The sequence below is a fragment of the Manis javanica genome, chromosome 12 (assembly GCF_040802235.1).
Source record: "Manis javanica isolate MJ-LG chromosome 12, MJ_LKY, whole genome shotgun sequence".
Taxonomy (NCBI): Eukaryota; Metazoa; Chordata; class Mammalia; order Pholidota; family Manidae; genus Manis; species Manis javanica.
In genome coordinates, this window is record NC_133167.1 from 59,802,537 (window position 1) to 59,829,785 (window position 27,249).

Genomic DNA, 27,249 nt, shown 5'->3' on the forward strand with positions numbered 1-27,249 from the left:
TTTTGCTTCATTGTTATACTCCACAAATGAGTGAACTCATTGGGTACTTGTCTTTCTCTGCCTGGCGTATTTCACTGAGCATAATACCCACAAACCCCATTCATGTTGTTGCAAATGGTAGGATTTGTTTTCTTCTTATGGCTGAATAATGTTCCACTGTATATATATATATATATATATATATATATATATATATATATATATATATATATATATATATATATATATACCACCTTTTCTTTTCTTTTTTTTTTACATTTCACCTTTTCTTTATCCATTTATCTACTGATGGACACTTAGGTTGCTTCCATATCTTAGCTATTGTAAATAAAATAAACATAGGGGTGCATATGTGTTTTTGAATCTGGGATCTTGTTTTATTTGGGTAAATTTCTAGGAGTGGAATTCCTGGGTCAAATGGTATTTTCATTTCTATTTTTTGAGGAACCTCCATATTGCTTTCCATAATGGTTGAACTAATTTACAGTCCCACCAGCAGTGTAGGAGGGTGCCCCTGTTCCACATCCTTGCCAGCATTTGTTTTTCTTCTCTTTTGGATGTTGTCCATCCTAACTGGTGTGAAGTGATATCTCATTGTGTTTTAATTTGCATTTCCCCGACAGTTAATGATGTGGAGCATATTTTCATGTGCCTCTGGCCATCAGAATTTCTTCATTGGAAAAGTGTGCAGGTCCTCTGCCCATTTTTAAATCAGATTATTTGCTTTCTGGGTGTTGAGGCATGTGAGTTCCTTATATATTCTGGACGTTAACCCCTTATCAGAGATGCATTTACAAATATTCTCCCATACTGTAGGATGCCTTTTTGTCCTGCTGTCCTTTGCTGTACAGAAGCTTTTTAGCTTGATGTAGCCCTATTTGTTCAGTTTTGCCTTTGTTTCCCTTGCCCAAGGAGATGCGTTCAGGAAGACGTTGCTCATGTTTATAGTTTATATTCAAGAGATTTTTGGCTATGCTTTCTTCTAAGAGTTTTATGGTTTCATGACTTACATTCAGTTCTTTGATTCATTTTGTTTACTTTTGGGTATGGAGTTAGACAATAAACCAGTTTCATTCTCTTACATGTAGCTGTTCAGTTTTGCCAACACCAGTTGTTGAGGAGGCTGTCATTAGCCATTGTATATCCATGGCCATTAACATTGTATATTAATTGGCCATATATGTGTGGGTTTATATCTGGGCTCTCTAGACTATTCCATTGATCTATGGGCGTGTTCTTGTGCCAGTCCCAAATTGTCTATTACTGTGGCTTTGTAGTAGAGCTTGAAGTCAGGGAGTGTAATACCCCCAGCTTTATTCCTTCTCAGGATTGCTTTGGCTATTTGGGGTCTTTTGTGGTTCCATATGAATTTTAGAACAATTCCAGTTCTTTGAAGAATGCTGTTGGTATTTTGATAAGGGATTGCATTGAATCTATAGATTGCTTTAGGCAAGATGGCCATTTTGACAATATTAATTCTTCCTATCCATGAGCTCAGGATGTATTTCCATTTATTGGTGTCTTCTTTAATTTCTCTTATGAGTGTCTTGTAGTTTTCAGGGTATAGGTCTTTCACCTCCTTGGTTAGGTTTATTCCTAGATATTTTATTCTTTTTCATGCAATTGTGAATGGAATTATTTTCCTGATTTCTCTTTCTGTTAGTTCATCATTAGTGTGTAGGAATACAACAGATTTCTGTGTATTAATTTTGTATTCTGCCACTTTGCTAAATTCAGATATTAGTTCTAGTAGTTTTAGAGTGGATTCTTTAGGGTTTTTTTATGTACAATATCTTGTTATCTGCAAACAGTGACAGTTTAACTTCTTCCTTACCAATCTGGATGCCTTTTATTTTTTTGTGTTGTCTGATTCCCATGGTAGGACCTCTGGAACTATGTTGAATAAAAGTGGGGAGTGTGGGCATTCTCGTCTTGTTCCTGATCTTAAAGGAAAAGCTCTCTTGTTGTTAAGTATGTTGCTGGCTGTAGGTTTGTCATATATGGCTTTTATTATGTTGAGGTACTTGCCATCTATACCCATTTTGTTGAGAATTTTTATCATGAATGGGTGTTGAATTTTGTTGTATGCTTCTTCAGCATCTATGAGGATGATCATGTGGTTTTTTTCCTACTTTTGTTGATGTGGTGGATGATTTTGATGGATTTTCTAATATTGTACCATCCTTGCAACCCTGGAATAAATCCCACTTTCATAATGGATGATCCTCTTCATGTATTTTTGAATTTGGTTTGCTAATATTTTGTTGAGTATTTTTGCATCTATGTTCATCAGGGATATTGGTCTGTAATTTTCTTTTTTGTGGTGTCTTTTCCTGGTTTTGGTATTAGAGTGATGCTGGCCTCATAGAATGAGTTTGGAAGTGTTACTTCCTCTTCTTTTTCTTTTTTTAAAGGAAAACATTATTTATTAAGTTGCTCCATTAAGCCTAAGTCCTTGAATCCCAGCACTGTTCCAGAATCTAGGTGTGGACCTGGTCTAGAGCCACCCATTGGAGATGTTTCTCAGGAAGCAAGAGGCATTTAATTGCAGAGCCTCAAGAACAATCTATACATCCCCCTCTATCCTAAGGGATGACCTTGTTTACAAAGTTGAGAAGTCTAAAATTGGAAACTGGAGACGTGGTAAACTGTTTTTCCAGGTTTAATCTTGTCCTTAATAGTTTTTCCCACACTTATAGTTTTTGCTTGAGGGATGAGGTCTTTCCTTAGTTGTACTTGAACTAATCTGAGGATTTTATATGTCCCTGCCCTGGTTGGTCTCCAAGGCACTCTGCCAGTTTTTATTGTGGTTTCCCTGTTTTGTAAACAAGGCAAACCTTCCCACTCCCATTGCAAGGATTCAGCTCAAGTATCACACTGTGAGAATCAAAGTGAGGCTTCTCTGGTTGGTTTTCATTGGCTTCATGCTCATCATCTCCAGGTCTGCCACAGTTGGTTCATTAGGGAGTGAATACATGGAAGACTGGCTGAGTTGAGTCAGTTTTGCAATGCTGTTAATTGCCATGATTCCCAATGGAATTGTTTTTGTCCAGCTTCACACTCCATGTCATGTGGAAGCCATTGGTCATCAGGTAAAAGTTTTTCACATCCTCAGGTAGCATGCAGTTATTTTTTTGTTCCCATGAAGAAATCATATGATGTTCAGCAGGTGGCTTCTCAATGATGGTTACCTCTGTCAGACCTGGAGAAGATTCGAGAATGTGGGTGATCCCCAGGGTCAGCTTCTCCAGGTACGGCTTGCTTCTGCCCAGTGGCAGGGGCAGCATCTCCTCCATGGCTTGCATCCCTACTCTTCTACTTTTTGGAAAACTTTAAGAGGATGGGTATTAGGTCTTCACTAAATGTTTGATAAAATTCAGCAGTGAAACTATCTGGTCCAGGAGTTTTGTTCTCAGGTAATTTTTTGATTACCAATTCAATTTCACGGCCTGTAATTGGTCTGTTCAGATTTTCTGTTTCTTCCTGGGTCAGTCTTGGAAGATTGTGTTTTCTAGAAAGTTGTCCATTTCTTCCAGGTTATCCAGTTTGTTTGCATACAACTTTTCATAGTATTCTCTAATAATTCTTTGTATTTCTGTGGTGTCTGTAGTGATTTTTCCTTTTTCATTTCTGATTCTGTTTATGTGTGTAGACTCTCTTTTTTTCTTGATAAGTCTGGCTTGGAGTTTATTTATTTTGTTTATTTTCTTGAAGAACCAGATCCTTATTTCATTGATTCTATCTTTTTATTTTTCTCAATTTTATTTATATCTGCTCTGATTTTTATTATATGCCTCCTTCTACTGACTTTGGGCCTCATTTGTTCTTTTTCTAGTTTCATTAACTATGAGTTTAGGCTGTTCATTTGGGATTGTTCTTCTTTCTTTGAGGTAGGCCTGTATTGCAATATACTTCCCTCTTAAAATGGCCTTTGCTACATCCCATTGATTTTGGGGTGTTGAGTTTTTTTTTTTTTTTTGTCTCCATATATTGCCTGAGCTCTGTTTTAATTTGGTCATTAATCCATTGATTATTTAGGAGCATGTTGTTAAGCTTCCATGCATTTGTGAGCTTTTTTTGCTTTCTTTGCATAATTTATTTCTAGTTTCATACCCTTCTGGTCTAAGAAGGTGGTTGGTACAATTTCAATCCTTTTGAATTTATGGAGGCTCTTTGTCTCTTGTTACTTTCTTTGTTTTGAAGTCTATTTTGTCTGACCTCAACTAAAGTACTGCAACTCCTGCTTTTTTCTCCCCATTATTTGCATGAGATAGCTTTTCCATCCCTTTACTTCTAGTCTGTGTATGTCTTTGGGTTTGAAGTGGGTCTCTTGTAGACAGCATATAGATGGGTCCTGTGTTCTTATCCATTTTGTAACTCTTTGTCTTTTGATTTGTACATTCAGACCATTTACATTTAGGGTGATTATCAATAGGCATGTACTTATTGTCATCATAGGCTTTAGATTCATGTTACCAAAGGTTCAAAAACAGCTTCTTTACTGTCTAACAGTCTAACTTAACTTGCTTCTTATGCTATTTCTACACAATCTAATGGGTTTTTCCCCTCCCTTATTTTTCTTCCTTCTCCACTCTTTATATATTAGGTTTCATATCCTGTACTCTTTGTGTATCCCTTGACTGACTTTGTGGGTAGCTGATTTAATTTTGCATTGGCTTAGTGATTAATTGGTCTACTTCCTTTACTGTGGCTTTGTTTTCTCTGGCGACAGCTATTTAGCCTTAGGAGCACTTCAATCTATAGCAGTCCCTTTAAAATACATGGTAGAGACAGTTTGTGGAATGTAAGTTTGCTCAAATATTGCTTATCTGGATATTGCATAATCCCTGCTTTAAATTTAAATGATAATCTTCCCTGGTTGAGTATTCTTGGTTGGACGCCCTTCTGTTTCATTGTATTAAATGTATCATGCCACTCCCTTCTGGCCTCTAAGGTTTCTGCTGAGAAGTCTGCTGATGGCCTGATGGGTTTTCCTTCCTGTGTGATTTTTTTTTTCTCTCTCTGTTGCTTTTAATACTGTGTCCTTGTCCTTGACCTTTGCTATTTTAATTATTATATGTCTTGGTGTTGTCCTCCTTGGGTCCCTTGTGTTGGGAGATCTGTGCACTTCCATGACCTGAGAGGCTATTTCTTTCCCCAGATTGGGGAAGTTTTCAGCAATTATTTCCTCACAGAGAATTTCTTTCCCTTTTTCTTTCTTTTTCTTCTGGTACCCCTATAATGCAAATACTGGTCCATGTGGATTGGTCACACAGTTCTCTTATGATTCTTTCATTCCTAGAGATCCTTTTTTCTCTCTTTGCCTCAGCTTCCTTGAATTCCTTTTCTCTAATTTCTATTTCATTTACCTTCTCCTCTACCTCATCTAATCTGCTCTTAAATCCCTCCATTGTACGTTTCACTTCAGTTACTGTATTTTTCAAATTTCCTCTTTCTTGAAGTCCTCCGAGATCTTGAATATTTTTCTGTAGCTCTGTGAGCACATGTATGACTTTTATTTTGAAATCTTATTGTGAAATGGTGCCATCCAGAGGGAAGGAACAGCAGGCTGCGTATTACAGTGGGGGGCTTCATTGCTGCATTGCCAGCCAAGGGGATGGAGTGCCAGGAGCTCCTGAAAACTCCTAACCTGCTGGGCTGAGTGTGGTGGGATGATTTTGTCCACCTGTGCTTTCTCCTGAGCAGAAAGCTCTGTGTAATCCTTACCCCCTTGCAGCCCTCTTACTATTGGGAAGTCTTTCAAAGTGCCTGCCTTTCTTTTGTCCCGGAATAGCTGGTTGTGGGGACCTGTTCTCCACAAATGACTGGAATCTCAGTTTCTCTCAGTATTCTGCTTGTCTTTGCTTTCCAACTCCACTAATCTCCAGTGTACCATGTAATGTAGGTTCGTGCCCGAGAGCAAATCTCTAGGGGTGGGTGTTTAGCAGTCCTGGGCTTCTCCTCCCTTCCCACTCCATTTCTCTTCCTCCTGCCTGTGAGCTGGGGTTGGGGAAGGGCTTGGGTCCTGCTGGATTGTGGCTTTGTTACTTTACCCTTTTCCATGAGGTCCTCTTTTCCCCAAATGTAGGTCATCTGTTGCACTTTTCTTTCCAGTTGCTCTTTCAGGATTAGTTGTATTTGCTGTATTATCATGTTATATGTGGTTTTGGGAGGAGGTTTCTGCCTCACTTCTCATGCTGCCATCTTTTTCCACCTCCCACATTCCATAAGATTTTAATGTGCATATGTGAAAAAGTATGTACACATTTGGTAATTCTGGGTTTTTAAAACTACAGGCAAGAGGAACATTGGACCAATGTATCCTTTATATACATTAACAGTTTTCACAATATAAAATCTTTCCTTTGGCTATTGCAACCATTGTTTGTAAGAAATAGAAACCCAGTTCAATTGAAACAGAAACCAATTTAAACAGAAAAAAAGTTCTTGGTGGAACACAGGGTTATCCAAGAGTCCAAGGTTAGAAGATATACAGGGCTTTAGGAGGACTAGATTGGAACTGTAAAGTTAGAACTTGTGATTAAAGGACCATATTGTTTATTACCTGCCCATTTTCCTGCCTGCCTGTTTTACTTGTCTTTCTTTCTTTTGTGGAGCTTTATTTCTCTTCTGTCCATAAAGTGTCTGACATGGCCCTGATTCTATGTTCTCCTTTAAGCGGTCAATAGTATTTATTGCTATGTCCTAATTCTAACTCTTCCAGAAAAAGAGAATCTTGATTGGCTATCTTGGATCAGGTTTTCACCCACCCCCTAGTTCAATCTGCTGTGGCTGGTGGAGTTCATGTGCTATTAACAGGGAGTCTTAAGCCCACCCCTCAGTAGGATGAAGACAATGCTCTTTCTCAGAATGAAGGGGCCATTGGAGAAGTAAATACCACCAAAGTAGTTATTAGATATTGCTTTTTTGTAAGAATCTCCTTAGAAAGAAGTGCAGCCTTGATTGTAGTAGTTCATATATTGACAATAGTAAATTAATTAAGAATCTATTTGTGAATCTATTGTGACTATTGTGTTAGGCATTATAACTATTTACCAATATCTAATTCTCCTCTACTTCTGGGTACAAGGATTCCCTGCCTCTTGAAATGAGATGAGGCCATGTGACTTAATTTGGCCAGGAAATGTCATTTGGCAATGGGCGCTTAGAGATTGAAGCAGCCTGAAAGTGCCAAGCCAACTCACGGACAGCTGGCAGATCTCAAGTGGACTTAATATTATAGAAATACTTTTATTCTGTTAAATGTCTGTAATTTTAGAGTTGTCTATTACAGTATTAGAATCTAGCCTATCCTGACTAGTACGAATAGTCTTTGAAATGTACAAAACAGGTTCCAAAACATAATGAAAGTGAAATGTTATGCTGAGCTGGTGTTAGTACAGAAGGCCCTGAGTTTGGTGATCTAGACCTTTGCACAAGACTCCCCAATCTCCAGTTCAACTGATGGGACCCTTGTGTCACATTTTGGTGACTAGTTTTCCCTTTCCATGACTGGAATTTTATGTATCATGGAAAGGTTGATAAAAATATTATTTTCATATGCTATTTTAGAACACCATTAATTGTTAGAAGATGATCAATTTTCTTTATTTTTTTCTCAGTAAACTAGGTGTGCCACCATTTGTTACATTACAGTTATACATGCTGTATCAAATGACCACCAATGCTGCTTGCTTCTTTTGGAATTAACATACTGTTCTCGAGCTGTTCTCTTAAAAAAAAAATAGTTTAGGAAGTGTTGTAGATACAGCAAGTATCCTTTTCTTATACAATCTGATTGTGCTCAGATACCTATCCATATCCCACATGGCCATGTGTCTCAGAGGTATCTCTCCTCCAGCCCCAGTGGCTTAAGGGGAACCCTATTTTCCAGTCATTGTTTTGTTCAGGTACAGACATGAGACCCACTTTTGCTCAGTGGAAGAAGTCTGCTAGAGGGTTTCTGAAATGTTTCATTTTTTAAGAGAGCTAGGAGAGGAGATGGTTTCCACCCCCCCAATTCTCCCACCGCCTTCCCCACCAAATACTGTCATTTCTGGATGTGCTGCCTGGAACTGCAACAGCGGTCTTTTTGCTGTTAGCCTGAGGAGGAAACCAGAGGAAGTTGGGAGAGGACAGAGAGCCCTGATATGGAGAGAACTGGGATCCTTGGAAATAGTGTTGAACGTATAGAATCCATAATCCTGAAGTTCTCCCTTTTTGGACTTCCTGTTACATAAGACAAATTTCCGTTTAATCAGAATTTCTGTTACTTGCAGCTAAAAACATCCTAGCTAATACATTAATTAAATACTAATAAAAGATTAGCATATACCTATTTATGTGGCCTCTAAATCTTTATCCATGAATTATAAGAGATTAGATAACAAACCTGTAGTAATTTCTGGGATGATAACCAGACTCTTTAGTCAATCAGCAGTCTTTCAAATACTGTGAGCAATGCCAGAATAGAGAGCAGTTAATAAACATATGTACTACTTCACAGGTAACCTATGGTCAAATTTCAGAAATTCAAAATTATGATCTGTCAAGTGAGAAAGCAGAGATTGAAAATCTGCTTCTTTGCTGATGCCTGGCAGGGTTTGAGTACTGCTGGAGTTGGAACAGGGAAAGGGGATGATTAAGCACTGCCTAGTACATAGTATCAGAAATCTAGAGAGTAAGTACAAAGAGTCAAAGTGGTTTATTTTAAATCTACAAATTGTAATCAAAGTATTTGCATATCCTATAGATTTTTACCAGGTTCTTATATAGTATTTATGTAATTAACTTGTCTCTCCGTTATACTATACTGCAAGTTCCTTGAGGGTAAGGACTACATTTATCTTATTTTTCACTGCTCCAAAGCTGAGAGCAATACCTCTTACGGAGGGGCTTTTCAAGAAAATAATTTTATGTGAACAACAATAAAAAGTGATGGATAGGAAATTTTAAGTATATGTGACTATTTTCTGGACACTGGATACAATATGATAGAAAGCTTTAATGTAGAGAGAGAAAAAATTTGATATAGATAACAAAGAAAAAATGCTATTTAATAACTATATAGGGTGCTTTTAAAAAACTGAGATACAATTGACATAAAACTGTAAGTTTAAAGTGTCATTCATTGTATTGATTTGATATTTACATGCTGTAATATGATTACTATTATAGATTTAGCTAACATTTTCATCTCCTCACACACTATCATTTCTTTTTTGTGATGAGAACATTTAAAATCTAGTCTTTTAGCAACTTTCAAGTATGTAATACAGTATTGTTAACTATAATCACAATATTGTGCATTAGATTCCCAGAACTTGTCTTCTAACTCAAAGTTTGTGCCCTTTGGCTGACATTTCTCCTTCCCCTAGCCGACAACCCCAGGATACTTATTTTTTTTTGCAAGCTCTGTTGGGGTTCCTGGACCCAATTCCAAAATGTGTTTGTTGGTGCTGAGGGGTGGTGTTCTCCAATGCATGACACCCAGTGATTCTGACACCAGCGGGGTGTCTGAGAATTCAACTCAATTCTGACACTATTGGCCAGGAGACAGTACCAGATTCCACTGGTTAAGAGCTCAGTCCTGCAAGACTGTCCTCTGCCCTTCTCACTCCAGACTCAGTTGCAAGTCCCAGGTTGTTAGTTGTGCTTCTGATCCTGGCTACAGATGGCAGGTTCCAACCACCTCCCCGTTATGTTTGATTAATTTGGTAGAGCGGCTTGTAGAACTCAGGAAAACACTTACATTTACCAGTTTAATAAAGGATACCATAAAGGATACAAGTTAAGAGTCAGATGAAAGGATACATAGGGCAAGGTCCCCAGTAAAGAAGCTTTTGTCCTGGAACTTGGGGCCTGGCTCTATGGTGTGTGGGAATGTGCTGGTTCCCTGTGTGTGGAAGCTCTCTTGGAATGAGGATGCAACAAAGGGCAAAACGCTGCTCTCATGGGTTTTTGTGAAGCCTTCATTGAATAGTCATAATTGACAAGTCATTGATCATTGGTCGATTCAACCTCCAGCCCCTCTTTCCCCTCCTCTCCCCGGACCTTGGGGGTTGGGGCCTGAAAGTTCCTACTCTGTAATAACAGGGTTGGTCCTCTTGGCAACTAGTTCCAGCTTTGGGTGGGGCCCAAAAGTCTCCTAATTAATGTAACAAGACATCAATTTCACCTTTATGGCAATTAAGTGTTTGCAGGAATTGTGGGTGAAGACCAAATATATCTGAGAAACATATGTTTGGTCTTCTATTTCTTGGAAATCATTGTATCATACAAGTGGTTCCCTTCCCCTGTAAAGTCATTATCAGGACTCAATTTCCCACCTAGTATAGTTATTACTACTATTTTATTATCTGTTATGCCAATAACAGATGTGGATGAGGCTGGCTAACAGGTATTCATCAAGCCCTGCAAGCCAATGGTGAACATGTTACTAATTCTATTTTCCTCCTTTCCTTCCAGACCTCTCAATATATTCTTCCTCTCTCATCCCTTAGCTTTCTGTATAGGATTAGTAAATCTCTGGATTTCCAATGAGCTACTGTGTCTTAGGGGATGAATTATTAACTCTAAACTGGGATCCTCTGTTACCTTTTGTCAACTCGCTTGATCTCTTTGGTCATTGGCTGAAACCAGGAAAGGAAAGGAAACTTCTGAAAGGCTAATGATAGCAAAGAGTGAAAACATGTACTCTGGCTACTTTTTTTCATCCCAGTGGTTTTTCCTCAATAGCAACCTTATGTTGGGCTGTTCCAAAGGTTTATTCTCATTCTTTCTCTGACAGAAATCTTTTGCTCAGTTTCCATTCTAGACCACTTCTGATTCTCTCCTCTAGGTTTCTCTTAATCACTGAGTCCAACAGGTACTATAGACTTCCCTTTGTGCAAAAGGCTCAAGAACAAATATTCATTATTTTATTAGGCTTGACTTTTATGTTAACTCTCAATATCCTGTTTGTCTCATTGAGTCTTCATTTATTATGTGGAATAGTAGATAACCACTAGGGGCTTCTCTAAGAACTGCCTGCTTCAGAGAAAGGTCATTCACAGGGATGTTTCTATTATGTTATCCCTGCCCACCTGGCCAAGGCTGATTGGACCCTTGGGAGAACTATACCCAAACTGGGCCAATCAGATTCTCTTTCTTGCAAATGTAAATTAACCCCTAGTGACATCAGTTGGAAATGGAGTCCTGTTACCAGGTAACTGTTAGCAGCAGCAACTGGCCTCTCCTGAAGCTCTGCCTAGCTCGTGTGACCTGCTTTGTCAAGGCACTTTAAAAGCAGTCAAAAGTACAGGAAAGATGTAGCAGCAAATAGAGAAATAGGTGACTGACTCAAGGATTTGATACTGTAACTTGAAGGGAATGGGTAGATCTCAGAGATATTGAGATTGAAGAAGTAGCTAGATTTGGCCAAAACACTGTAATAAGTTGAAGAGCATTCTGCTACTCCATGATTGGGAACATTTTCAACTAGTACTGGAGTGGTCGGTTGCTGGGCAGAGTGGGCTTTCTGGGATCCTTGAGCTTTTTAAGTAACGGTTCTTCTCTATTTCCACAAGCAGCAGTGTGAAAACCGACTATGGAACTTCACTACAAAATAGACAATTAGGAATTACTTTGTTAGGGCTATTCATAAGAGTGTATACTGTAGTGGTTACAAAATGTGAGCTAGTTAGCTGCCTTCTGTTTTGTAGTTGAGTACAGCCTGCTTCATGACACCTGTTTCATGCACGGTTTTGGTGAAAAGGGAGCTAAATTGAGAGCATATAAATAGTGCATATTTATTGACAATATTAAGAAAAAAATACAAAGCTAAAATCTAATCAAGTTGCCTATGTCCTTGAGAAATTCTGAATTTGTGGAAAAAGCTCTTTAACTTACCTCTAAGTAGCTTACTCTCACAGGGCTAAGGAAAACCTTGATGAAATTTTATTATAAATAATAGCTCAGTTGCTGCTTATACTAATTCCCCACTAGAAAGAATTTGGTTGAAAGGGAACAGATTTTTTTCAGTTGGATTGGGGTTTGAAATCTGGCTTCTGCCATTTACTAGTTGTGTGACTTCATCCAAATTAATAATTTTTCTGATATTTGTTCCATTATCTGTAAAATGGGGATCACAACCAACTCATATCCTTTCCTGTAGTAGCGACTGGTGTCTTTGAAAGAATCTTCTAGCCTCACAATTTTTTGACAAGTACTACATTCACTGCAACAATTACTTAAATGCTGACTGAAGACCAGGACCTACAGATGGAACTCATGGTGTAGTTGAGTGTGGGTGAGATGGGATGAAACCCTAATATTAACTATAGCCTTTATTCCCATTTATCAGCTTTCCTGCTATATACCGGGTCTGCTGCTACAAGCTTTGCGCACATTTTATCTCATTTTATCCTCATAATAACCTTGTAAGTTGGATCTCAATTAGCCTTATTTTATCCAGGAGGAAAACTAAAGTCCAGAGAGGTTACGGCTGTCCCAGGTTCACACAGCTAGTGAGTAGAGGAATTCAGACTGCAACTGATGTCTCCTAAATTCCGAAGGCCTCTGTTCTTATCCATCCAGAGGAAAAGGGGAGAATATTGGCTCTATTAAATTAAATGCATTCGGGGATCAAATGCCTGAATGATAAGGCAATGAGGGGATCGTTATCAAAAGCTTCCCTTAGCCTTTATTTTCTGTAAGCAAGTAAACTTAACAGCTTCTCACCATTTGGACTGACTTAAGAAAGTTACAGGAAGAGGTAGGCGGGCTGGGGCCGTGATCCCCAAGGCTGCCAAGAAGTCAACCTCGGGTCGGGTCAGACCTCAGGCAACCGAGACCGGCGGGCGGCCAGGTGACATGTGGGGCTGCAGGCAGGCGAACGAGAGTGCAAGGGCATCTCCAGGGGCACCGCGGAGGGAGGCGGAGATCCGGACGCAGAAGCGCCGAGTGCAGAGGCGGCGGAAGACGCGCACTCCCAAGGCGGGGCGGGGGGGTCAGACCGCCCGGGACTCCCGGATCGGCTCCCGCCAGCTTCAGTGCCGCGTGGGCCCTCCCACTCTGCTCCCGCTCTCGGCCCTTCGGGCCAATGGACGGGGCGGGAGGGCGGGAGCGGCGGGGCAGGCGCGTGCTCGGCGCGCAGGTGCCGCCCGGCGCCCCGCCCGCCCGCTCCGCTGCCGCCGTCTTGCGTGCAGCTCGGCGAAGGGGCCGGGCCTGCGCTCTCTCCTCCTCCTTCCCCGCCTCCCACTGCCGGCAGGGCTCGTCTCCCGCTGCCGCTGGGACCCCCGTCATCGCCCGCCACGAGCACGGTGAGACCCTCAGAGAGCTCGTGGGCGCGCTTCCCCTGCATCTGCGGCGCCCCGGCCCATTGCTTTGGGGCCGGCGCCGGGCCAGGGCCGAGTGACCAGAATGGGCGAGGACAGCGGGCGGCGTGGGGTGTTGTGGATGAATGAGGCGCTCTCGGACTAGGCCGCGCGTCCCGAGAGCGGCCGCGCCGCATCTCGGCACTGCTGGGGAAGGCATCCTCCGGAGGTCGGGACGGCCGTCCAGTTCAGAGGGGGAAGATGTTGGGTGGGAGTCCACTCTGAATGGGCGGCCGACTGCCTATCGCCAGGAGGCCAGAGGACTGGTGAGGCTCTGCCCCTGCAGCTGTGCCTCGGAGGCCTGGGGTTTGCCTGGGAACAGGTGTGACTCACGACCCTGAGAAGGGAACCTGGGCCTGGGAATCAGGGATCAGAGACTGGAGTATCACTTAGTGAACAGGGCCGCGTCGTAGTCCCAGGAGATTCCACTGGGGCCAGAAGACAGGAACAGTTTTAGTTCCCAGCTTAAAAAATGTGAGGTTCGCCGACCTCATGAGTTCAGTGTGCAGTAGTAAAATGGAATAAATTCTGCACGGAGGAACTTGGAGCCTGATTAGAAAGGACTGAGAAAGTTTCAGCTTGTAAATAAAAAGGGTTAGTGGATTCATTTACGATTAGAAATAACCAGAGTGTGGATTTCGGAAGCTGCTCATGAGGACTGATGCGTGGTACAGTGCCAGAGGTGGAAGAGATTTGTTTGGAAAGACACTGATACCGGCATGTATGCTTCCGCGTGAAAAATGGTGCCTGTGGGGGTAATGGTAAAGAATAGGTTCCAGAGAAGAGGAATGGTTTGGTGGAGGTGACTTGGTTGCTGTTGGTTCTAGAACGGATTTTCTTTGACCTTCTGATCTGTGCTCCCATTTCCAACTGTTTTCGTTCATATGACCATATGATAGGTTAAGAAATAGTGTTTTGTGAACAGCCTGGATGGAAATTGACAGCTAAATTTTACTTCTGATTTTTAGATCAGTCTGTCCAGGACTTCTCAGGAGTGACTGCTTTGACAACTATCAAAAACAAATCACTTTACAAACTGATTGATATATTCAGGATGTTTTACTTTTAGTCTGTTCAATAATATATTTTGTTTGGTGAAATGTGTTATTTGGTCGATGGGGATAGTAAAAAGTTTTGTTCATGTTTATGTTTGTTTTGAATTTTCAGATGCCCCCCAAAAAGGGAGGTGATGGAATTAAAGCACCCTCAATCATTGGAAGATTTGGAACCTCCTTGAAAATTGGTATTGTTGGATTGCCAAATGTTGGGTAGGTGGATTTTCTCACTTTCGTCTTGTTGATATTTTGGGTCCTGTTGTAGAAATGGGAACTCATGAGGTAATTAAGTTTTAAAGTGGGGGAAAAGGCTAGGAAGCTGGAATACTAATATGTTGCAAAACAAGGTTTTTGTTTAGATGTATTTTCTTGTTTTTCAGACAGATACTGTGTTGAAACTTGAGTTAATGTATGTTGTTTGTTTTGCTAAACTCAAGAAGCAGCAATGAGTTAAAACAAGTTGAACCAGATTATCTCTGTTTGCTTGAAACAATGTTGGGAAACAGACAGTATTGAATTTAAATTTGATTTTGGTGCTGGCTGGCTATGTAGGCCATGCAGTGTGATATTTCAGGGAATAGTTAAAAAACCCCATTATAAATTTGATTAGATTTTTGGGAGATCAGGGATCAAGGTGGCTGAAATTTTTTCAGGAGAAGGAGGTGACAATTTTGAATTTAATATTGAAAGTTGTTAGATAAAAGTTTATCTGCTATAAAGTGGCTAAATCTGAAAGTTACAAGAGCAAAAACTTGAGTTCTGTAATGTTTAAAATTAAAGTGAATCATTTGCAAATAACAGGCATAGGAAGCATATGTGAGGTTTATCATATGAATCCATACACATGTAACTTGAAAGTTCAAAGTCTACTTTTTTATTTGCCTTTCGATTTTAATATTTAATACTATAAAAACATAAAATATCTCAAAGTGATTAATGTACTACTTGTGAACAGATCTAATAGGGATTTGTTAAGGTGACTGAAGGTATTTTGGTACGTGTTTTAAGGCTTTCAGATTGGTGGCAAGTAAGACAAACCAAGTTCTTTTATACGCCTTGGAGTCACTGTTATTGAGATTGCTTAGTGAATGGAGCTTGGTATGACCAAGTCAGACAGTTCTTAAATTCTCGTAATGTAAAACATAAGTGTGGTTGTCCTACTTCAGATCTTTCCTAGAGCTGGAGAGGTTTGCATTTTGAAGGGATTTCTTGCTGTGATATAGACTACTTGCAAAGTAAGACTCAATAGAGCATGGACATATAAGAAAAACAAATAAGCAAAGTTCTGTAGGGTGCAGTGAATAAACTTGAAAGTGAGATATCATATATGTTATGAGCTTTGTAGTAAACAAGACATAATTTTTAGATATTAACACACTTCTGTTATTCCAGACTGTATCATTACAGTCAATACAGCTTGACTTTAAATGGAACTGTTTAGAGAAGTGTTTCCTTTATAAGCATTTTAGCCATAGGGCATAATGAAATCAATGTATATGAAAATAATCTAAAAAATATTTTATTATTCAGTATAAATATGCTATTTATGCTATAAAATAAATGTTCCTTGCTCTCCTTGCCCCCCAGTTTTATTGAGGTATACTTTACAAACAGTTAAATTCATTTTAGTAATATACATTTTTATGATTTTGTTAATTGTGTTTGGTTGTGAACACTCCTTTTTGTAGAAAGGCCTTACATTACCTAAATGTGTCAGGTAGAGTTTTCTGTAAGCAACACAAATTTTGGCTGTTTTAAGCAGGAAAAAGAGACTTACTGGAAAGGTAGACTTGAAGGACAAGCTGAACAGCCAGGCCTCAAGAAAAACAGGAGCCAGGGTAGTGCTGGCAGGGATGGGTCCACGTGGAGTTCAGCCATATGAGCTGAGCTTCTGGGCATTTGTCATCTCCTGCTGTCTCTTCAAGTGATTGAGATTCCTGTATGAGGAAACCTGACTCGACTTATCCACGTCTGCATAGGCCCATAAGAAGTAGATGGGAGATGTGTTTTTGAATTTGGTTTGCTAATAGTTTGTTGAGGATTTTTGCATCTGTGTTTATCAGGGATATTGGTCTGTAATTGTACTATAGTGTCTCTGTGTGGTTTTGGTATTAGAGTGATGCTGGCCTCTTAGAATGAGTTTGGAAGTATTCCCTCTTCTTCCACTTTTCGGACTACTTTAAGAAGGCTGGATATTATAGCTCTTTAAGTGTTTCGTTGAATGCAGCTGTGCAGCCATCTGGTCCTGGATTTTTGTTTGTTGGGAGTTTTTTGATTACCAATTCAATTTCATGGCTGGTGATGGGTCTGTTCAGATTTTCTGTTTCTTCTTGGGTCAGTCTTAGAAGTTTGTACTTCTCTAGGAATTTGTCTCATTTTTTCTATGTTGTCCAATTTATTGGCATTTATCTTTTCATAGAATTCTGTAATCTATAATTCTTGGTATTTCTGTGGTGTCAGTTTTAACTTTCTTTTTTTTGTCATTTCTGATTTTGTGTATTTGTGTTCTCTCTCTCTCTTTTCCTTGGTAAGTCTGGCTAGGGGTTTCCTGGTAAGTCTTGTCTGCTTATCTCCTCAAAGAACTGGCTTTTGGTTTTGTTGACTTTTTTTGTGTTGTTTTATTCTTTATTTTATTTATTTCTGCTCTGATCTTTATTATGTCCCTCCTTCTACTAACTTTCAGTTACATTTGTTCTTCTTTCTCTAGTTTCTTTAGTTGTGAGTTTAGACTGTTTATTTGGGATTGGTCTTGTTTCTTGAGGTCAGCCTGTGTTGCTATGTACTTCCCTCTTACAGTCACTTTTGTGGCATCTCCCATATTTTGAACTTTTGTATTTTTGTTTCCATTTCTTTCCATGTTTTGCTTGATTTCTTCCTTGATTTGTTCAGTGACACATTGATTATTTAGAAGCATGTTGTTTGGTCTCCATGTGTTTGTGGGTTTTCTTGTTTTCTTTATGTAATTTATTTCTCATTTCATACCATTGGGATCTGAAAAGATGCTTGATACAATTTCTGTCATCTTGAATTTATTGAGGCTTTTTTTTTTCTGATAACCAAAGTGTTTATTAAGCCAAGTAGGTTAGAGTTCCTACACTGAGACCAGCACATTAATTTTATTTTTTAATTTTATTTTTATATCATTAATGTACAATTACTTGAACATTACTAGACTCCCCCTATTATCAAGTCCCCCCCACATACACCATTACAGTCACTGTCCATCAGCATAGTAAGATGCTATAGAATCATTACTTGTCTTCTCTGTATGTACTGCCTTCCCCATGTCCCCCCTCTACATTATGTGTGCTAATCGTAATGCCCTGTTTTCCCCCTTATCCCTTCCTTCCCAGTCATCCTCCCCAATCCCTTTCCCTTTGGTAACTGTTAGTCCATTCTTGGGTTCTGTGAGTCTGTTGCTGTTTGGTTCCTTCAGTTTTTTCTTTGTAGTTACACTCCACAGATGAGTGAAATCATCTGATACTTGCCTTTCTCCGCCTGGCTTATTTCACTGAGCATAATACCCTCTAGCTCCATCCATGTTGTTGCAAATGGTAGGATTTGTTTTCTTTTTATGGCTGAATAATATTCCGTTGTGCATATGTACCACATCTTCTTTATCCATTCATCTGCTGATGGACACTTAGGTTGCTTCCATTTCTTGGCTCTTGTAAATAGTGCTGCGGTAAACATAGGAGTGCATATGTCTTTTTCAAACTGGGCTGCTGCATTCTTAGAGTAAATTCCTAGGAGTGGAACTCCTGGGATAAATGGTATTTCTATTTTTAGTTTTTTGAGGAACCTCCATACTGCTTTCCACAATGGTTGAACTAACTTACATTCCCACCAGCAGTGTAGGAGGGTTCCCCTTCCTCCACATCCTCACCAGCATTTGTTGTCGTTTGTCTTTTGGATGTTGGCGATCCTAACTGGTGTTAACAAAAAAAAATTGTGGTTTTAATTTGCATTTCTCTGATGATTAGCGATGTGGAGCATCTTTTCATGTGCCTGTTGGCCATCTGAATTTCTTCTTTGGAGAACTGTCTGTTCAGCTCCTCTGCCCATTTTTTTTTTTTGTTTTTTTGAGAGGGCATCTCTCATATTTATTGATCAAATGGTTGTTAACAACAGTAAAATTCAGTCTAGGGCGGTCAACGCTCAATGTACAATCATTAATCCATCTCAAGCCTAATTCTCGTCAGTCTCCAATCTTCTGAAGCATAACGAACAAGTTCTTACATGGTGAACGAATTCTTACATAGTGAATAAATTCTTACATGGTGAACAGTACAAGGGCATTCATCACAGAAACTTTCGGTTTTGATCATGCAATATGACCTATAAACAATCAGGTCAAATATGAATATTCGTTTGAATTTTGTACTTGATTTATATGTTGATCCCACATTTCTCCTATTATTATTATTATTTTTATTTTTAATAAAATGCTGAAGTGGTAGGTAGATGCAAGATAAAGGTAGAAAACATAGTTTAGTGCTGTAAGAAGGCAAATGTAGATGATCAGATGATCAGGTGTGTGCCTATGGACTAAGTATTAATCCAGGCTAGACAAGGGCAGCAAGACATCCACGGATGCAGAAGATTTCTCTCAAAGCAGGGGGGGTGAGGTTCTGAGCCTCACCTCTGTTGATCCCCAAATTCTCACCTGATGGCCCCCCTGCGACTGTGCCTGTCTTAGGTTGTTCCTCCCTTGAGGAATCTTACCCGTCTCTGGCTAACCAGTCATCTTCCGGGGCCATACAGGGAAATGTAAAGTTGGTAAGTGAGAGAGAAGCCATATTGTTTGCAAAGGTTAGCTTTTTACTACTTTGCAGATTTATGCCCTGTGGCTTCTATGCCCAGCACTTGTCTCGAGGTATCTTTACCACCTGGAGGAATTATGATACTTGGTAAATTCGATATGAGGCACGAATTCTGTTTAAGGGTTGTAATTAGGAAGGAAGAAGAAAAGCTATAGATGTAGCATATGAAGGAAACATGGGAGGATTGATTATTTCTTTGACAGATCTTCTTGTAGAGTACCTTAAGTATGTATAGGTTTTAAACTACTAACTAATTTGCACACACATATTAACATAGTAGGAATACGGTGACATAAACAAAGCAAATCTATAATTACCATCCATCTCCAGTGAGGCCAAGAAAACCATTTAGGCACCCTAGGCATTTGTGAAAATTTATCTATGATATGATGGATATTGTCCAACTGTACTTGAACCATCAGACAAATTAAAGCAGCCCCTTTCTGGGATCTGTTCACATCCCGTATGTTCTTTTAACCGTAGATAGTCTATAGTCATAAGATTTTGGAGTGCTACAACTTGCATCCCTCCCAACTCCTGGTTGAGTTCCAACAGTACAGATTGGGTCAAATTTGTTGTCTCACTGTATGCACATGCCAGCCTAGACATCTCCCTCCTCATTCTTATGGCAAGTCCAGGAGATGGTGGGCTGGATGCAGCCACAACCGCAGCATCGTCCGGATCCCTGTGGAGGCTTTTTGATGATCATCCCCCGGCACAAGTCCTCCAGAGAGTGCTGATGCCGGAAGCTCCTCCTCATATCGTATCTTAGTTCATTTTCTGGGTATCCAAGCTAGGCCTTGATCTTCTGCGTAGAAAAAAACAGACCCTTTGCCCACACTTTGACATGCCCTCTATACCACTGTGCAGAACTCATTGGAGGTCAGCACACAGTAACTGCTTTTTTTTTTTTTTTTTTTTTTTAAGAGAAAGGAATATTATCAGAAAAGAGTACCTCCATAGCTGGTCATCTGACACCCTTTAAGTGATCAACATTAAGGATATTTAAAGCATGCGTTGATCTTTGATTTACCAATAGTTTTATCCTGTTAAGGAGTAATTCCCCTTTTCTTTCTTTCTTTCTTTTTTTTTTTTTTTTTTTAATTTTTAATCTACACTTACATGAAGAATACTATGTTTACTATGCTCTCCCCTATATCAGGTCCCCCCTAACAACCACATTACGGTTACTGTCCATCAGCTTAGCAAAATGTTGTAGAGTCACTACTTGTCCTCTCTGTGTTGTGCAGCCCACCCTCCCCTTTCTCCCTCCCCCCCATGCATGCTAATCTTAATACCCCCCTTCTTCTTCCCCCCCCTTATCCCTCCCTGCCCACCCATCCTCCCCAGTTCCTTTCCCTTTGGTACCTGTTAGTCCATTTTTGGGTTCTGTAATTCCGCTGCTGTTTTGTTCCTTCAGTTTTTCCTTTGTTCCTATACTCCTCAGATGAGTGAAATCATTTGGTATTTCTCTTTCTCCGCTTGGCTTATTTCACTGAGCATAATACTCTCCAGCTCCATCCATGTTGCTGCAAATGGTTAGACTTTTCCACTTCTTATGGCTGAGTAGTATTCCATTGTGTATATGTACCACATCTTCTTTATCCATTCATCTACCGATGGACATTTAGGTTGCTTCCAATTCTTGGCTATTGTAAATAGTGCTGCGATAAACATAGGAGTGCATCTGTCTTTCTCAAACTTGATTGCTGCGTTCTTAGGGTAAATTCCTAGGAGTGGAATTCCTGGGTCAAATGGTAGGTCTGTTTTGAGCATTTTGATGAACCTCCATACTGCTTTCCACAATGGTTGAACTAATTTACATTCCCACCAGCAGTGTAGGAGGGTTCCCCTTTCTCCACAGCCTCGCCAACATTTGTTGTTGTTTGTCTTTTGGATGGCAGCTATCCTTACTGGTGTGAGGTGATACCTCATTGTAGTTTTAATTTGCATTTCTCTGATAATTAGCGATGTGGAGCATCTTTTCATGTGTCTCTTGGCCATCTGTATTTCTTTTTTGGAGAACTGTCTGTTCAGTTCCTCTGCCCATTTTGTAATTGGGTAATTTGTTTTTTGTTTGTTGAGGTGTGTGAGCTCTTTATATATTCTGGACGTCAAGCCTTTATCGGATCTGTCATTTTCAAATATATTCTCCCATACTGTAGGGTTCCTTTTTGTTCTATTGATGGTGTCTTTCGCTGTACAGAAGCTTTTCAGCTTAATGTAGTCCCACTTGCTCATTTTTGCTGTTGTTTTCCTTGCCCGGGGAGATATGTTCAAGAAGAGATCACTCATGTTTATGTCTAAGAGGTTTTTGCCTATGTTTTTTTCCAAGAGTTTAATGGTTTCATGCCTTACATTCAGGTCTTTGATCCATTTTGAGTTTACCTTTGTATATGGGGTTAGACAATGGTCCAGTTTCATTCTCCTACATGTAGCTGTCCAGTTTTGCTAGCACCATCTGTTGAAGAGACTGTCATTTTGCCATTGTATGTCCATGGCTCCTTTATCAAATATTAATTGACCATATATGTTTGGGTTAATTTCTGGGGTCTCTAATCTGTTCCACTGGTCTGTGGCTCTGTTCTTGTGCCAGTACCAAATTGTCTTGATTACTATGGCTTTGTAGTAGAGCTTGAAGTTGGGGAGTGAGATCCCCCCTACTTTATTCTTCTTTTTCAGGATTGCTTTGGCTATTCGGGGTATTTGGTGTTTCCATATGAATTTTTGAATTATTTGTTCCAATTCATTGAAGAATGTTGCTGGTAATTTGAGAGGGATTGCATCAAATCTGTATATTACTTTGGGCAGGATGGCCATTTTGACGATATTAATTCTTCCTAGCCATGAGCATGGGATGAGTTTCCATTTATTAGTGTCCCCTTTAATTTCTCTTCAGAGTGACTTGTAGTTTTCAGAGTATAAGTCTTTCACTTCTTTGGTTAGGTTTATTCCTAGGTATTTTATTCTTTTTGATGTAATGGTGAATGGAATTGTTTTCCTGATTTCTCTTTCTGTTGATTCGTTGTTAGTGTATAGGAAAGCTACAGATTTCTGTGTGTTAATTTTGTATCCTGCAGCTTTGCTGTATTCCCATATCAGTTCTAGTAGTTTTGGAGTGGAGTCTTTAGGGTTTTTTATGTACAGTATCATATCATCTGCAAATAGTGACAGTTTAACTTTTTCTTTACCAATCTGGATTCCTTGTATTTCTTTGTTCTGTCTGATTGCCATGGCTAGGACCTCCAGTACTATGTTAAATAACAGTGGGGAGAGTGGGCATCCCTGTCTGGTTCCCGATCTCAGTGGAAATGCTTTCAGCTTCTCGCTGTTCAGTATAATGCTGGCTGTGGGTTTATCATATATGGCCTTTATTATGTTGAGGTACTTGCCCTCTATTCCCATTTTGCTGAGAGTTTTTGTCATGAATGGATGTTGAATTTTGTCAAATGCTTTTTCAGCATCTATGGAGATGATCAGTGGTTTTTGTCTTTCTTTTTGTTGATGTGGTGGATGATGTTGATGGATTTTCGAATGTTGTACCATCCTTGCATCCCTGGGATGAACCCCACTTGGTCATGGTGTATGATCCTTTTGATATACTGTTGAATTCTGTTTGCTAATATTTTATTGAGTATTTTTGCATCTACATTCATCAGGGATATTGGTCTGTAATTTTCTTTTTTGGTGGGGTCTTTGCCTGGTTTTGGTATTAGGGTGATGTTGGCTCATAGAATGAGTTTGGGAGTATTCCCTCTTCTTCTATTTTGTGGAACACTTTAAGGAGAATGGGTATTATGTCTTCTCTGTGTGTCTGATAAAATTCCGAGGTAAATCCGTCCGGCCCCGGCGTTTTGTTCTTGGGTAGTTTTTTGATTACTGTTTCAATTTCTTTGCTCGTAATTGGTTTGTTTAACTTTTGTGTTTCTTCCTTGGTCAGTCTTGGGAGGTTGTATTTTTCTAGGAAGTTGTCCATTTCTTCTAGGTTTTCCAGCTTGTTGGCATATAGGTTTTCATAGTAGTCTTTAATAATTCTTTGTATTTCTGTGGAGTCTGTTGTGATTTTTCCATTCTCATTTCTGATTATGTTGATTTGTGTTGACTCTCTTTTTCTCTTAATAAGTTGGGCTAGAGGCTTATCTATTTTGTTTATTTTCTTGAAGAACCAGCTCTTGGTTTCGTTGATTTTTGCTATTGTTTTATTCTTCTCAATTTTGTTTATTTCTTCTCTGATCTTTATTATGTCCCTCCTTCTGCTGACTTTAGGCCTCCTTTGTTCTTCTTTTTCCAGTTTTAATAATTGTGATGTTAGACTATTCATTTGGGATTGTTCTTCCTTCTTCAAGTGTGCCTGGATTGCTATATACTTTCCTCTTAAGACTGCTTTCGCTGCGTCCCACAGAAGTTGGGGCTTAGTGTTGTTGTTGTCATTTGTTTCTATATATTCCTTGATCTCTATTTTGATTTGTTCATTGATCCATTGATTATTTAGTAGCATGTTGTTAAGCCTCCATGTGTTTGTGAGCCTTTTTGTTTTCTTTGTAGAATTTATTTCTACTTTCATACCTTTGTGGTCTGAAAAATTGGTTGGTAGAATTTCAATATTTTTGAATTTACTGAGGCTCTTTTTGTGAGCTAGTATGTAGTCTATTCTGGAGAATGTTCCATGTGCACTTGAGAAGAATGTATATCCTGTTGCTTTTGGATGTAGAGTTCTATAGATGTCTATTAGGTCCATCTGTTCTAGTGTGTTATTCAGTGCCTGTGTGTCTTTACTTATTTTCTGCCCGGTGGATCTATCCTTTGGGGTGAGTGGTGTGTTGAAGTCTCCTACAATGAATGCATTGCAGTCTATTTCCCTCTTTAGTTCTGTTAGTATTTGTTTCACAAATGCTGGTGCTCCTGTGTTGTGTGCATATATATTTAGAATGGTTATGTCCTCTTGTTGGACTGAGCCCTTTATCATTATGTAGTGTCCTTCTTTATCTCTTGTTAGTTTCTTTGTTTTGAAGTCTATTTTATCTGATATTAGTACTGCAACCCCTGCTTTCTTCTCGCTGTTGTTTGCCTGAAATATGTTTTTCCATCCCTTGACTTTTAGTCTATGCTTACCTTTGGGTTTAAGGTGAGTTTCTTGTAAGCAGCATATAGATGGGTCTTGCTTTTTTATCCATTCTATTACTCTATGTCTTTTGATTGCTGCATTAAGTCCATTTACATTTAGGGTGACTATTGAGAGATATGTACTTATTGCCATTGAAGGCTTTAGATTCGTGGTTACCAAAGGTTCAAGGTTAGCTTCTTTAGTATCTTACTGCGTAACTTAGCTCGCTTATTGAGCTGTTATATACACTGTCTGGAGATTCTTTTCTTCTCTCCCTTCTTATTCCTCCTCCTCCATTCTTCATATGTTGTGTGTTTTGTTCTATGCTCTTTTTAGGGGTGCTCCCATCTAGAGCAGTCCCTGTAGGATGCCCTGTAGAGGTGGTTTGTGGGAAGCAAATTCCCTCAGCTTTTGCTTGTCTGGGAATTGTTTAATCCCACCATCATATTTAGATGATAGTCATGCTGGATACAGTATCCTTGGTTCAAGGCCCTTCTGTTTCATTGCATTAAGTATATCATGCCATTCTCTTCTGGCCTGTAGGGTTTCTGTTGAGAAGTCTGATGTTAGCCTGATTGGTTTTCCTTTATAGGTGACCTTTTTCTCTCTAGCTGTCTTTAAAACTCTTTCCTTGTCCTTGATCCTTGCCGTTTTAATTACTATGTGTCTTGGTGTTGTCCTCCTTGGATCCTTTCTGTTGGGGGTTCTGTGTAATTCCATGGTCTGTTCGATCATTTCCTCCCCCAGTTTGGGGAAGTTTTCAGCAATTATTTCTTCAAAGACACTTTCTATCCCTTTTCCTCTTTCTTCTTCTTCTGGTACCCCTATAATACGAATATTATTCCTTTTGTATTGGTCACATATTTCTCTTAGTGTTGTTTCATTCCTGGAGATCCTTTTATCTCTCTCTGTGTCAGCTTCTATACGTTCCTGTTCTCTGGCTTCTATTCCTTCAATGGCCTCTTGCATCTTATCCATTCTGCTTATAAATCCTTCCAGGGATTGTTTTACTTCTGTGATCTCTTTCCTGACATCTGTGATCTCCCTCCGGACTTCATCCCACTGCTCTTGCATTTTTCTCTGCATCTCATCCCAGTGCTCTTGCATTTTTCTCTGCATCTCATCCCATTGCTCTTGCATTTTTCTCTGCATCTCTGTCAGCATGTTCATGATTTTTATTTTGAATTCTTTTTCAGGAGGACTAGTTAGGTCTGTCTCCTTCTCAGGTGTTGTCTCTGTGATCTTTGTCTGCCTGTAATTTTGCCTTTTCATGGTGATAGAGATAGTTTGCAGAGCTGGTACAAGTGACCGCTGGAAGAGCTTCCCTTCTTGTTGGTTTGTAGCCTTTTCCTGGGAGAATAGCGACCTCTAGTGGCTTGTGCTGGGCAGCTGTGCGCAGACAGGGCTTCTGCTTCCTGCCCAGTTGCTTTGGGGTTTATCTCCGCTGTTGCTGTGGGCTTGGCCTGGCTGGGGCTGTTCCTCCAAAATGGTGGAGCCCCGTTGGAGGGGGAGCGGCCGGTAGTCTATTTATCTTCGTAAGGGGCCTCTGTGCTCCCTGCTGCCCAGGGGGTTAGAGTGCCCAGAGATCCCCAGATTTCCTGCCTCTGGTCTAAGTGACCTGTCCTGCCCCTTGAAGACTTCCAAAAAGCACTCTCCAAACCAAAACAACAGCAACAATGAGAGAGGGAACAGAGAGAAAAAAAAAAAGGAAAAAACGCGATTTTTTTTTTTTTTTTTTTGTCCTCAGGTGCCTGTCCCAGGTACCCGCTCACTGGTCCTGCTGCCCCGTCTCCCCAGCACCAGGGTCCCTGTCCTTTCAAGGCTTCCAAAAAGCACCCACCCACCGGTCCCGCAGGGAAGGAACGCTCGATATTCTTTTTCCTCAGGCGCTGGTCCCAGGCACCCGCTCACCAGTCCCGCCGCCCTGCCTCCCTAGCACCGGGGTCCCTGTCCCTTTAAGGCTTCCAAAAAGCACTCGCCAAAAAGAGAGAAAAAAAGGGGAAAAACGCGCGATTTCCTCTGTCCTCAGGTGCCGGTCTCAGGTACCCACCAACCAGTCCCACAGGGAAAAACGCGGGATATTCTTTGTCCTCAGGTGCCGGTCCCAGGCACCCGCTCACCAGTCCCGCCGCCCTGCCTCCCTAGCACCGGGGTCCCTGTCCCTTTTAGGCTTCCGAAAAGCACTCGCAGAAAAGAGAAAAAAAAAAAAGGGAAAAACACGCGATTTCCTCTGTCCTCAAGTGCCGGTCTCAGGCACCCGCCCACCGGTCCCGCAGGGAAAAACGTGGGATATTCTTTGTTCTCAGGTGCCGGTCCCAGGCACCTGCTCACCAGTCCCGCCACCCTGCCTCCCTAGCACCGGGGTCCCTGTCCCTTTAAGGCTTCCAATAAGCGCTCGCCAAAAAGAGAAAAAAAAAGGGAATAACGCGCGATTTCCCCCGTCCTCAGGCACCGGTCTCAGGCACCCGCCCGCCAGTCCCGCAGGGAGAAACGCGGGATATTCTTTGTCCTCAGGCGCTGGTCCCAGGCACCTGCTCACCGGTCCCGCCACCCTGCCTCCCTAGCAATGGGGGCCCGTCCCTTTAAGGCTTCCAAAAAGCACTCGCCAAAAAAAAAAAAAAAAAAACTGCTCCGGTTTCTTTCCACCCTCCGGGAGCCGGGGGGAGGGGCGCTCGGGTCCCGCCGGGCCGGGGGTTGTATCTTACCCCCTTTGCAAGGCGCTGGGTTCTTGCAGGTGTGGATGTGGTCTGGATGTTGTCCTGTGTCCTGTGTCTCTATTTTAGGAAGATTTTTCTTTGTTATATTTTCATAGCTCTATGTGTTTTTGGGAGGCGATTTCCACTGCTCTACTCACACTGCCATCCTGGCTCCGCCCCCTCCTCTGCCCATTTTTTAATTGGCTTATTTGTTTT

The 27,249-nt window shown here is 40.6% G+C and overlaps 1 protein-coding gene and 1 pseudogene across 4 annotated transcripts in view; one reads left to right on the top strand and one right to left on the bottom strand.

Annotated features, from left to right (window-relative positions):
* Window positions 1-2,801: 2,801 nt before the first annotated feature.
* On the bottom strand, window positions 2,802-3,296 carry LOC108386002 (tubulin polyglutamylase complex subunit 2 pseudogene; annotated as a pseudogene).
* A 9,849-nt stretch (window positions 3,297-13,145) lies between these two features.
* The window catches only part of OLA1 (Obg like ATPase 1), a 226,945-nt gene continuing 212,841 nt past the window's right edge, over window positions 13,146-27,249 (top strand). The window contains exons 1-2 of one of the 4 annotated variants that reach the window (XM_037020648.2): window positions 13,146-13,301; window positions 14,523-14,623. In XM_037020648.2, the coding sequence (XP_036876543.1) occupies window positions 14,523-14,623 (101 nt within the window). In that variant the 5' untranslated portion in view covers window positions 13,146-13,301. Of the gene's footprint in view, window positions 13,302-13,468; window positions 13,525-13,601; window positions 13,622-13,658; window positions 13,678-14,522; window positions 14,624-27,249 lie in introns of those variants that run through there. The other 3 variants (XM_037020649.2, XM_037020647.2, XM_073218677.1) reach the window with 3 other exon arrangements.